Below are 13,589 nucleotides of genomic sequence, written 5' to 3' on the forward strand. Positions count from 1 at the left end.
GGGGAGGTGGAGGCTGCAGTGAGTCCTTATGGAGTCACTGCACTCCAGCCTGGGCAACAGAATGAGATCCTGTCTCAAAAAAAAAAACGATCAAACAAAACCTACATTTTTACAAGAACTTCAAGGTGGCAAGGATGGTTATTCCCCAAGCTGGAAAGGTGTCCAGGGATACTCGCAGTAGGGAGGAGAGTAGCCTCATCAAATAGCGTCCTCATTGGCCCCAGGCTCCAACAGAGAATCACCTGGAGACTGCACCCCCACAAATCCATGACTGGAGGCCATGAATTCAGCTCCCTATGCAGAGTCTACAAGAGAATCTTTGTGCCCTGAAGTTGGTCAGAAATACTTAACTCCCCAGGCCAGGCGCGGTGACTCATGCCTGTAATCCCAGCACTTTGGGAGGCTGAGGCGCACAGTTTAATTGAGGCCAGGAGTTCGGGACCAGCCTGGCTAACATGGTGAAACCCTGTCTCTACTAAAAATACAAAAATTATCTGGGTGTGGTGGCGCGCACCTGTAATCCCAACTATTAGGGAGGCTGAGGCATGAGAATTGCTTAAATCCAGGAGGCAGAGGTTGCAGTGAGCTGAGATCGTGCCACTGCACTCCAGCCTGGTCAAGAGTAAGACTCTGTCTCAAAAAAAAATTTAACTCATCAGGAAGAACCCTGCAAGGGAAGAGGCTCTAATCCCTAGAAGATCCATAGTCTGGCCTCAGATTTGGGGTTGTGGTGAACTCCTAAGAAGTGTAGAAAATGGCATGTGTTGTGGTCTGCTTGGGCTTTTAAAAAAAATGGCATGTGTGTATTTCTGGGAAGAGGCTCTATACTTTAAACAGTTTAAAGTGGCTTTGTGACTTCCCCAAAACACCGGGACCCCAGTGATCCAAGCACCTGCAATAACTCTTTCTTTTTCAGAAAACCTACTTTTTTCCCCTCAATTCCTGCTCTTAGGATGTTGCAGAAAACTATTTAGAAAGCCTAACAGGGAAAAATCTCACAAGCAGAACTTGTCCGGCAACTTTATTGTTTAAAAAAAAATTCTGTGTAAAAATACTTTTCAACCCAAGTTATCTGTAGCAAATATATCCAATTAAAAAAATAACACGTACACACAGGGTTCTTACTTGCCCTGTTTCTGAAGTCATGATTGGAAGGAAAAGCGGAACATGAGATATCCCAGGAAGACGGCCCTCGTCTCTGAAGCAGTGCTGATCTTTCAATAAGAAAATACCAAGCATCAAATGTTTAGATTTTAGAATATTTTAATGTCCATTTCTTCAGTGAATGCATTTTGAAATTATTAGAATTAACAATTTAAAAAGAGCAGATCAAAGGAAATACGGAAAATGCAGTCGGTTCTTGCTGATTCAATTTCAGATTCTAGGCAGGGTGTGATTTTCAAAACAACCAATTAAAAAAGCAAAACTCCTTACCTCGAAAATCTAGAAATTCAAATGCAGATGTGTCTTTGGAAACTACAAATGATTACAGCCCATGTAACAGGAAGCACGCGGCCTTTGGCTCTCCGATCGTGTGCAAATGTGCAGGTGCAGCCCCCGCGGGTGATGTCAGTGTGGAAGGAGTCACAGGTGCAGCACAGCCTGTGGGACTCTCAAGCTACTCGAGGGTTTCATAACTGATGCTCTACATTTGTTTGCATTGGATAAAACTGTGTGTGCTTGTTTACCATATATATGGATATATAATTTGATCTGAGCTGGGGCTGAGAAGAAAACAGCAATTGCAACTCAAAGCAACTATTTACACACATTCAAAGCTGAAGTATTGCTTCCTGTCCTAAGTTCCTAAGAGGTATTGCCACCCTGAAGAACGACCCGTCCCGTCAACGGCACTCGCGCCAGCTGCTTAGAAACCCGCGTCTCCAGCACGGTGTGTTCACTGCCAACAGACGGAGATGCACGGCGTTTCCGCTGCAGAGATTCTGTGGTTCTGCACTGAGGTATGCTTCGGAGCGGGGGACAGGTAGGACCCGAGGGGCTTCGTGGCCCAGAGAGAGCATCTGCACTGGTTGTTTAGGAAGGCTCAGGGTGTTTTTAAAGACAACATTAAGCTCTGCGTGAGACTGCACGGGCCTGAACCAGACTCCAGTTTGCAGCTCCTTGGGTGCCGGGGGTGAGGAATCGCAAACACCTTTGTGGTAGGGGAAGGAAGAGAGTTTGATGGGGAAGAAGGGGTGCGGAGATGAACTTTGCCGAGCACGTTCCGAGCGAGACAGCAAGGACGTCAGCAACCGCCCAGCCCCTCAAAGCTACACACCTTGGAGGGGAAGGAGGGACGACATTCAAATACACACCTTAATACTGATGGCAGAAAGAGCGTCATGTGACCGCGATCCCCACGAACAAGGAAAGCATCAGGTAGTGTTTTTTAAGGAAAAAAAAATCTGTGGTGTTTTTTTTACATTCTTTAGAAGCAAGAGGTATTATCACAACCACCCTTTCTTCGGTATTGGAAGACCAGCAAACAGACAGTCACACCTGACGGGAAATCTTACAGCAACCGGGGGTGCCCTGGACCCCCTGGACGCTGGGACCCCAAGTCCCGCTGTCCTGCTGGGTGGCCGCCCTGGGCGAGGCCCCTGGAGAGGTGGCGGGTCAGAATCGTGACTTCTTCATGCTGGAGAGGGCAATCTGTATGTCTTTGGGGAGGAGTGATGATGGGCACTGATGTGGGCATGAGAATAAGACAGTGGGATTTACGAGCGGAAAGCAAAATGCAGGGGGACATGGGGCAAGACTGACAAGGAGCGTGCCCAGGGCCTCATCGGCATCGCCGGGGTCCCCTGGAAGAGTGGCTACGAATCCGGCTGGCAACTCGGGCGAGTTCACTTCCACCTAAATTTCAGAATGTGGCAAAACATCATGGCAGACAGTACCCGCAGCCGAGCACCCGGAGGGAGCTTCCCTGGGTCTCCCGTGCTGCCCTCGGGATTCCGCCCCCCACAGACCCCGAGTTTGCATCCAGATGACTGTCACTGGGACGGTCTGAGAACTCCGCCTCAGAGGCTGGAACTTGCTTCCCTGATTAAATCCTGCCAGATAGGCCCTGTGCCATCCGAGCACAAGAGGGAGCCGAAAAACTTCTTGAATTTGTGGAAGCCAAGATGGCACTGGGGCTGCCTACCCACACCCCCGTGGCTTTGAGTGAAGCCCGGCAGGAAGGAGCCCTCGTGGGTGGCAGGGGCAGGCTACTCCCCCAGCCCCAGAATCGCACTGGCCGTGCTTTGGGGTCTCACTTAGACCCGTCTCGGGGTGGGGAGATTGGGGGCAGCCCCAGGTGGCCGAAACACAAAGAGACATCTGGTCACCTTCCTAGAAACTGCCCTCCCCTGTGGCTACTTCCCCCCACCCTGAGGACCCAAGCACCCCGTCCCGGAGCACACACGCTTCCGGATAAATATATAAATAAATAAATGCAACCTTGGATGTTTATTTGGTGTTTCCCTCTCTTCCGATGAGTCAGCGTCCAGGACCAATGCCTCCACTCCCGACTGGAAGACCCCTGGGTGGAGGGTCGGGATGAGGGGCGACTCTGAGACCCCCGAGGCATTGTGCCTGGCTGGTGTTTGCTGCCTTGGCCTGCGTGCATGTGGCGGAGTCCCTGAACCTGCTCGGGGCAGGGAGTGAGGCCCACTCAGACCACGGGGCCCGCTGCTCGGGAAAGCGCAGGTGGGTTAGTGGGGGTGGCGGGGCCATCGTGACACGCCCCCTTGGCACCCCCTGTTGGTGGATTACTGGCACTTTATATCAGATTCATGAATGCAAGTGTGTGTGCGCGTGTGCTTACGTAGAGAGGTCAGGTTGCCGGGGAACACTGTGACTGAGACAGAAACAAAATAAACTCAAAAACGGCATTAGCCAGAGAACCGAAAAGAGTGTCTCGTGGGAAAAAGCAGTAAAAATGAGATCTTAACCACAGCTTTTGTCTAAAAGTCAAGTAATACCCAAAGCCATGATCTCCACTGGCGGCCTCTGTCCCGAGACTCCAGGCCGAGGCCAGCCCTGAAGGCACTTGTTCTCCACCACGTGCTGAACGGATGACCCAGAGGCAGGCGGGGTTTCCAGGGAAGGGAGCGAAGGGAAAGAAATGGATGAAAATGAACCCTGAATAACTGTGATCCACACAGAAGTTAGGGCTGAAATGACCACATAAAACCACGTCCGGGGAGGGAAACTGTGGCGCTTTGAAAGCACAACAGCCAAATACAAATATTATTGTGTTTCGACAAACAGAGCACCTCGGGCAGCGGGTGGGCGCCGCCTCACACACTCTTTGAAACGTTGAGCTTGGTGAGTTCGTTGGCTTCTTCCATTCCCGTGTCATCACAGTCGTCTTTCTCTATGGCTTTGCCAAACTGACCCCCTTCTTCGGCTTTGACGGGCTCCTTCCAGGGTCTCTTGGGGAACAGGTGAGCGTCCTTGGCCTGCGAGCCGCTGTCGGAGCCCAGAGACGTCTTTTCCGCATACTGGACAGAAGGCACCAGGTTGGCAATCTCGTCCGTGGGAGACCGTCCGATGCTGCCATCCACCTGGACGCGGATGTCTGGGGAGATGGACAGCTGGTGCTGCGGGACGACCCCGTGGTCTGTGCACTTTGGGTACAGGTAGGTCTTCATCTGGCCTTTCCCCTTGACGTTCACAGTCCCTCTGTAGTCGAAGTCGTAGCCCATCTTGCTCAGGACGCGGTAGCTCTCTTCGCTCACCTGGATGCGGCACTCCACGCCGGTGGTGTCCATCCTGCTGGCGATGTTGACGGTGTCCCCCCAGATGTCGTACAGCAGCTTGGTGGTGCCGATGACCCCGGCCGTGAGGGGCCCGTGGTTGAAGCCGATGCGGAGCTTGAAGTTGAACCACAGCATGTTGTTGTTGAAGTCGTCCACCACGCGCATCATCTCCTTGGCGAACTCGAACAGGATCTGCAGGTGCTCCTGCGGGTGGCTGCCGTCCTGTGCCTGCGCGGTGTTCAGCCCCGACGCCGCCATGTACGTGGCTCCGATGGTCTTGATCTTCTCGATGCTGCTGTAGTCCGGCTTGCTTAGGAGCTCGTCAAAGTCCCCGATGAGCTCGTTGAGGACCCGGTAGCACTCCTTGCCGCCCTCGTAGTTCTCCTCGTAGAACTCGCTGAAGTTGACAATGCTGGCGAAGATCACCCCTCCGCTGTCGTGGTTCTTGGAGTAGGTCTGGGAAACCTTCAGCTGCTCGGCCACGTGGTAGGGGATGATGTTCCTCAGCAGCCAGTCCGCCTGGTCCCGCATGCTCTGGATCTTGGTGCGGTGGAGGTCCGCTTCCACGTCCCCGTGGTAGTGGAGGCGGTAGCTGACTTCAAATTCGCGATTCAGGAACCAGACCAACAAGAGCAGGAGGAAGAAGACGAGAACCACCTCCTGGCCGACGAGGCTGGCCGGCCGCCGGAGGTCACTCGGCAGCGAGCTATTGCACAGGTGCCTCTCGGAACTGGAGAGGAAAGACACGGGAAAGGGAGAGGTTACTGCTCGGTGCTTCCAAGTTCGGAACAGCCCCGCTAGCTACGCAAAACTTCGTGGAGTCCAAGCCTTCAACAACCTGAAGCTGGCAAGCTGCCCGTTCCTGGTTTTGGCTGGCTGCAGATGTGGAGGGATAAAGACTGAGTTTTGAAACTGATTTATTTTATTTTGTTAAACAGAGGTGGGGACTCACTGTATTGCCCAGGCTGGTCTTGCACTCCTGGGCTCAAGCAATCCTCATCCCTTGGCCTCCCAAAGTGCTGGAATTATAGGCATGAGCTGCTGTGCCTGGCCCTGTAACTGATTTCTTTAATAAGTGCTTGGTCATTCTTTTTTCTTTCTTTCTTTTTTTTTGCACCAGTCTTTAGCTTCTTTTAAAAGTCTTTTCTTTTCTCTCTCTCTTGTTTTTTTTAAGAGACACGGTTTCTGTTGTCCAGGCTGGAGTGCAGTGGCACAATCATGGCTCACTGCAGCCTCAAACTCCTGGGCTCAAATGATTCTCCTGCCTCAGCCTCCTAAGTAGCTGGGATTACAGGCATGTATCACCACACCTGGCTAATTAAAAAAATTTTTTTGAAGAGATAGGGTCTTACTTGTTGCCAAGGATGGTCTTGAACTTCTAACTTCAAGCCATCCTCCCACCTTGGCCTCCCAAAGTGCTGGGATTACAGGGTTGAGCCACTGTGCCTGGCCTAACATCTTTTTTTTTTTTAGATTGAGTCTTGCTCTGTTGCCCAGGCTGGAGTGCAGTGGTGCAATCTTGGCTAACTGCAACCTTTGCTTCCTGAGTTCAAGCGATCCTCCTGCCTCAGCCTCCTGAGTAGCTGCGACTATAGGCATGTGTCACCATGCCTGGCTAATTTTTGTATTTTAGTAGTGACAGGGTTTCACCATGTTGGCCAGGCTGATCTCAAACTCCTGACTGTAAGTGATCTGCCCGCTGTGGCCTCCCAAAGAGCTGGGATTATAGGCGTGAGCCACTGTACCTGGCTTTTTGCTGAACATTTTGAAAGTAAGTTGCTGATATGACACTTTAAATATTTCAGTATACATCTCCTAAGGATATTTCCCTATGTAACTACGATATCACCATCATACCCAAGAAATTTAACATTCTCTAATATATTTGGTTCTTAGATTTCTAATCCAACAAACCTGTCCTTTACAAATCGCTTTTATAAGTTCTGTACTCTCTACCTGTAGAAAAAAGTTTGACAAGACACCATTACCCCCCATTCTGGGTTGGTTCTGTTTTGCCAAGTCACACAAGACAATGTTAACATTTTAACCAGTGCTGTAATTTTCTCATGGTCGTGCTGTGTTCTAGCACATAGATATCCTGTAATTTAACCAAATTCCTCTTGATGGAACTGGGCCTGGGTCTGTCTTATCCACCCACAAACAACGATGCAGGGAATATTCTTCTACCCCTATCTTTGTGTGTATGGAAGTGCTAAGTCATTTTAAATACTGCACATTTAGAATTTCTTTAGAAATTTCCAAATTGCCCTTAAACAGGCTGAATCAATTTGTCAGAGGGCTGCAGATAGTACAATTCCTTCCTTCCTTCCCCCTCCTTCCCTCCTTCCTTCTCTCTTTTTCTTCTCTCTCCTCTCTTTCTCCTTCCTTCCCTCCCTCCTCCCTCCCCCCTACCCTCTTTCTCTCTCTCTCTCTCTCTATCTCTCTCTCTCTCTCTCTCTCAGCCAATTCTTGTGCCCCAGCCTACTGAGTAGTGCACACCACCACACCCAGCTAACTTTTGTACTTTTTGGTAGACACAGGGTTTCACCATGTTGGCTGGGCTGGTCTCAAACTCCTGACTTCAAGTGATTTGCCCACCTTGGCCTCCCAAAGTGCTGAGATTATAGGGGTGAGCAACTGTGGCCAGCCGAGTAGCACAATTTCTTAAAGTTTGTTTTGAAAATATACTTTCTTTGTTTTTTTAAAGAGACCAGGTCTTTTTTACCCAAGCTGGAGTGCAGTGGCACGATCCTAGCTCACTGCAGTCTTGACCTCCTAGACTAAAGCAATCCTCCTGCCTCAGACTCCAGATGAGCTGGGACTACAGGCAGGCGTCACCACACCTGGCTAATTTTTTGAACTATGTGTAGAGATGAGGTCTTACTTACTATGTTACCCAGGGTGGTCTCAAACTCCTGGGTTCAAACAATTCTGCCTCTGCCTCCCCAACGTGCTGGAATACATTTTTTCCCATTTAAAAATACTACACACTCATCATAGGAAATGAAGGAAAAAAGTAGACAGAAAAAAAAAAAGATTCGTCCATCATCCTGCCAGCCAGAGGCAATCACTATTAACGTTTGTTGAATTTCCTTCTAGTCTTTTTCTTTTTTACAACACACTGACTGTTCTGCTCATGTAAATGCTGTGCCCTGATGTATTCCTCCCATGCAGAGTAGGCCACTTGATTTTATGTAATAAAGGGCTTGGTCACTAAATAACTATATATCCAATTGGCAGATCCTCAGTTTAGACAGTTCCATGACACTGAAAGCTCAATTCTTTTTCTTTTAGAGATGGGGTCTCGCCATGTTACCCAAGCTGATCTTGAACTCCTGAGCTTAAACAATCTGCCTGCCTTGGTCCCCCAAAGTGCTGGGATTATAGGCATGAGCCACCATGCCTGGCCAAAGCTCAATTCTTTTTTTTTTTGAGACAGAGTCTCGCTCTGTTGCCCAGGCTGGAGTGCAGTGGCGTGACCTTGGCTCACTGCAACCTCTGCTTCCTGGGTTCAAGCGATTCTCCTGCCTCAGCCTCCCAAGTAGCTGGGACTACAGGCATAAGCCACTGTGCCTGGGTAATTTTTGCATTTTTAGTAGAGACAGGGTTTCACCATGTTGGCCATGCTGGTCTCAAGCTCCCAGCCTTAGGTGATCCACCCGCCTTGGCCTCCCAAAGTGCTGGGATTACAGGCCAAGCCACCACGTCCGGCCAAAAGCTCAATTCTCTAATCAAAGTATTGGTTTTACTAACTTTGACTTAGGATATTAAAAAATAACGAGCTTGACCTATGTGGCTGTCATGGTCCTCTGTGAAGCGCAACCCCGAAAGCCCTGGCCGTGGAACAGAACCCCTGGGCCTGTCCTGGTGGAACTGCGGGGGAGTTCTGGAATCTTGGGCAGGCCATGCCATCTTTCTGGTTCTCGGCTTCCTCGAGTGTAAGCTGTGAAGATGGACTGGCAACCTCCTTTCTGGCCTAAGGTTGCTGTCCTTGGAAAGGCCTGCCTGCAAATGTGACCTGGCTGGCACCGGGGAGCTGGGATTCGGGGAGGATTCCCGCCATTCCTTGGTAAGAGCGGCTCAGATGCCTACACTATGTAAACAAGGTTTATGCCCAATACCCGCTTTCCTGCTGGAGGTCTGGAATTTAGGCACGCGCTAGGCAGAGGCTGCCGACCTGAAGAGCCCCTAATGCCATTCTGGACACCAAGTCTCTGATGAGCCTCCCTGGCAGACTGCATGTTACAAGTGGGCTGGAGGAATTAAGCCCATCCCCTGGGACTCCACAGGAGGGGACTCTCGGGAGCTGTGCTGGCCTCCTCCAAACGTCAATTCACACGCCCTTCCCCTTGCTGATTCTGCTTTCTGTCTTTTTAGCTATAATAAATCACAGCCGTGAGAGAGCTATGTCCAGAGTCCACCCCGAGCCGGTCTTGGGAGCTCTGAGGCAGTTTCTATGACTCAATGCCTATGACCAGGAACCAACAGTCCCCCACGGGAAGACACCCTGTGCTTCACTGACTCATTTCGCAAACTGTTATTGAAACAAATGACATTACACGTCCTACGTCTCAAGTACTGAGTAAAATAACCATTTGTTACGATGAGTCAAGCACAGGTACGTCCAGCTCCTTAAGCCCTCTAGTTGGTTTTTAAATAGAGTAGGAAGAGAATGCGGACTGGGGGAAGGTTTTGTGAGCCCGTCTCATTGGGTTAGGAGTTGACCTTTGTTTTGGTTTCTCAAAGTGGACACGGAGAACAGTTCCCCTTATGAGCGGATGCCACCAAGGTCTAACATCCCCACTACGTCAGGGCAGTGTTTCCAATCTCTGTGGTAGAAACAGGAGCCTGTATCTGGGCTTCTCAATCGGTTATTGCTTGTGCAACTCACTCTAATCTGCTGAAGCCACAGCCAAGAGCACGGCTGACTCTGGAGATGGGCACAGGCCAGGGCCCTCCGGGCAGAGAAGGAACCACAGCCGTGGGCTAGTGCCAGAGGGAGAGGGAAGCAGAGCACACCGTGTGCTTTTCACCATTGCTTCAAAGGAAGAAAAGTCATTTACGCAGCACGTGCACTCAGAAGCCAAGGGGGCTGCCTTGCAACAGAAGGTATCTGTAACAAACAGGTAACAGGGCGACTTTCCAGCTATAACCCGTGTTTCTTATTCTAATACCGAGGAGCAAAGGAGCTGATCCTATTCCTAAATTCAAACAGCAAAGGTCCATTTCAAAAAGAGGAATTTCTTTTCTTTTTTTTTTTTTGGAATAGAGTCGCGCTCTGTTGCCCAGCCTGGAGTGCAATGGTGCGATCTCAGCTCACCGCACCTCTGCCTCCTGGGTTCTAGCAATTCTCCTGCCTCAGCCTCCCAAGTAGCTGGGATTAAGGTACCTGCCACCATGCCTGGCTAGTTTTTGTATTTTTAGTAGAGATGGGGTTTCACGTTGGCCAGGCTGGTCTCGAACGCCTGATCTCGTGATCTACCCACCTCAGCCTCCCAAAGCACTGGGATTACAGGCATGGGTCACTACGCCTGGGCATTTTTTTCTTTTTTTGAGACACAGTCTCAGGGTGACATCCAGGATGGGGTGCAGTGGCACCATCACAGCTCACTGCGGCCTCGAATTCCTGGCCTCAAGCCCACCTTAGCTTCCCACACAGCTACGACTATAGATCTGTACCACTGCACCTGGCTAATTTTTAAAATGTTTTGCAGAAACAGGATTTCGCTACGTTGACCAGGCTGGCCTAGAACTCCAGGCCTCGTGTAATCTTCCCACCCTGGCCTCCCAAAGTGCTGGGATTCCAGGCGTGAGTCATTGAGTTCAGTCTTTTTCTGTCTGCTTTCATTTTCTCTCCCTTCCTCTCTAATTTGTCCATCTTTTCTTTGTGGTTCTATTTATTATTTGCAAGCCTGGAAAGTTATCTCAGTCTTAGAGGCTTGAAAACTATTAACTTTTACTTTTTCTAGACCTTACATAGTTTAATTTTTATTTCTGACTCTTCAATTTATTTAGAATTTATTGTGATATTTATAGTAAAGCAAGGGTCAAAGATTTAGTATTGTGCATTTCAAAGTCAATTATTTTAAAATATTTTACAGAATAACTTTTTTCTTTGATTTGTAAGATTTCCTTTGTACATGCTAAAGTCTTACATAAAATTACAATGACTTTAATCTGTCTTAATAAAATAAAAATAATTTATTTTCCCAATTAGACATTATAGCTACGATATATTTCAACAAGCAGGCATTTTCCACTTTCTATTATAAGAATGGACATGTTGTTCATTTTATTCAAGATCCTGCTGTTTTCAGGAAACTTAGAAACGAGCGGGGTAACAAAGTCACTATCATTTATTCAGACAGAGATGCATTATTAAAAGCTTACCTGAAATTCTGTACAGTGTCAAGGGGCGAAGTTAATACAGAACTGAAATTAAAATGCAGAAAAAATATTATTATAAAGCGCAAAGAAGGCATTCTGCAAGGCAACCTGAAAAGAGTTGAGCAAACCATGCTCCTTTTGTAGACACGGCTGAGACACTGACAGGCCACCTGCTTCCACCTTTTCCTTCACGTCCGTGTCTCTCAATGCTGGGGGCAGCTCCCTTGGAAAAGCTGAGTTTATGTCTTTGTTTACCACCCCGCTTCCTCTCTCTCCTGGTGAGGCTTAGCAGCCATGATGGGATTAGGGACTCCGAGGGTCTCACATGGATGGAGGAGTTCTGAGCTGAGGGGAACTTCAACCACCATCCCTACCCCAGATCTGCTATTTGAACTCTGAGCGCAAAGGTGACGGAGGGCTCCCTTATCACTGTGGCCGTCCAGCTCCAGGTGGAAAAGCCCCGCAGCCGTGACTAAAGGCCCCTGTGAACGTCTGATGAGGGAACTGTGATGGATCTAAAAGGTTCAAAAGCAGTTTGCTGTATTTGTTTCTTTTTTTTCTTCTTGAGACAGGAGTCTTGCTCTGTCACCCAGGCTATTGTGCAGTGGCAGGATCTTGGCTCACTGCAACCTCTGCCTCCCGGCTTTCGGCAATTCTCCTGCCTCAGCCTCCCAAGTAACTGGGATTACAAGCATGTGCCACTATGCCTGGCTAATTTTTTTGTATTTTTGGTAGAGATGGGGTTTCACCATATTGGCCAGGCTGTTCTCAAACTCCTGACCTTGTGATCCACCTGCCTTGGCCTCCCCGGGATTACAGGCGTGAGCCATGGCGTCTGGCCTATGGGATTTCATACTCTTGAGGCTTATCATGACCATCGTACTAGATGGCCATACCTTCAGAAAAATCCAAGACTGCTTTATTTTGTGTAAAGTAATCCATTCATTAAAGTTTCATTTCAAGTACTGAATATCAGTCCTACTTAAAATTCCCTTTTTGATCTTAATTTGCAGGGAAGTGAAATGTCTTTCATACTGTGATTATCTTCTTAAGTAAACTTTGGACGGATGCTCCCGCTGCCCACGACTGGGCTGCTGCTTTGCCCATAAGCAAAGATACACCGGGCCTACTCCATTTGATACTGGCAATACTGCGGCAAATGGAATCACTGTGCTTTTGAATTTACTCAAGCAGAGGTCCTCAGCAACGGTAACGCCACTCCAAGGGGCATTTCAGTAATGCCAGGGGCCCCTCTGGCTCTCTTAATAACTTAGGGAACCAGAATGTTAGCTCTCCTGCAAGGACAAGGAAGAAATGTCCCAATGTGACCTTAAAATATTCTGCACACCTAAACCCTCTGTAATTGTAAGCAGGCATTTTTTTTCAATACACACTAATAGTGAAATATTTTCATAAGCAGTTATAGAAAAAGCTCAGTATTTGGGAGAAGTTTATTACACGAATGGAGGTTTAATGGGTTTAAGATATTATGAAATATTTGAATAAACCGTTCACTGCTTACATTCTGCTGGCCAAGGTATTACGTATTTCCAACAACATATTTAGTTGAAAAGGCTTAAAATACCCTGAAACCAGTTGCAAATGTGCAATAGGCAATCTGGGACTTATTTTTAACAAATCAAGAACCAAACATTATTCAGTTAGTGCAACACACGAAAGACAGGGATCTCACTGGATGTCACTAATGGCAAACATATATATATGGAGACAGAGAGAGAGAGAGAGAGAGAGTCTTGCTGTCACCCAGGCTGGAGTGCAATGGCGTGACTGCGACTTACAGCAACCTCCACCTCCTGGGTTCAAGCGATTCTCCTGCTTCAGCCTCCTGAATAGCTGGGACTACAGGTGCCTGCCGCCATGCCCGGCTAATGTTTGTATTTTCAGTAGAGACAGGTTTCACCATGCTCGCCAGGCAGGTCTTGAACTCCTGACCTCGTGATTCGCCTGCCTTGGCCTCCCAAAGTGCTGGAATTATAGGCGTGAGCCACTGTGCCCGGCCACTAATAGCAAATCTTTTAAATATAGCACCCATCGCCGCCATCCTCTATGTTTTTACATTGTTTGCAGCATAATGATGAGAACGGGGCTTATCCTCAGAGGTCCACCGGCCTCCCTGACTGCTGTTTCTGTGTCTGTGCAATCTCTTTCCTCAGCACCTATCAGCGATACAGTTTTGAAGGCCAACATCCTCCTCAGTATATAGAGGATTTCAAAATAAAAGACCTGTTTCCAGTGACCAGTCATGGATCCTCTGTCTCATGACATCATATGGAGAATTATTTTGACATAGTATTTATTTTATTTATTATTTACTTTTTTTTTTCTTTTGAGACAGAATCTCACTCTTGTCACCCAGGCTGGAGTGCAGTGGTGCAATCTCGGCTCACTGCAACCTCTACCTCCCAGGTTAAGTGATTCTCCTGCCTTAGCCTCCTG

The 13,589-nt window shown here is 48.5% G+C and overlaps 1 protein-coding gene across 3 annotated transcripts in view; it reads right to left on the bottom strand.

Moving 5' to 3' along the window:
* Positions 1-1,245: 1,245 nt before the first annotated feature.
* ADCY9 (adenylate cyclase 9) overlaps positions 1,246-13,589 on the bottom strand; it is a 207,415-nt gene continuing 195,071 nt past the window's right edge. For all 3 annotated transcript variants that reach the window (XM_012441936.3, XM_012441937.3, XM_064362402.1), the window contains 2 exons: positions 11,136-11,177; positions 1,246-5,475 (listed from right to left, as the gene is read on the bottom strand). In XM_012441936.3, coding sequence (XP_012297359.2) covers positions 4,284-5,475; positions 11,136-11,177 — 1,234 coding nt within the window. In that variant the 3' untranslated portion in view covers positions 1,246-4,283. The remainder of the gene's footprint in view (positions 5,476-11,135; positions 11,178-13,589) is intronic.

Source organism: Aotus nancymaae, unplaced genomic scaffold (genome assembly GCF_030222135.1).
Source record: "Aotus nancymaae isolate 86718 unplaced genomic scaffold, 86718_ANA_hifiasm-v0.15.2.pri h1tg000049l, whole genome shotgun sequence".
In the NCBI taxonomy this organism is placed as follows: Eukaryota; Metazoa; Chordata; class Mammalia; order Primates; family Aotidae; genus Aotus; species Aotus nancymaae.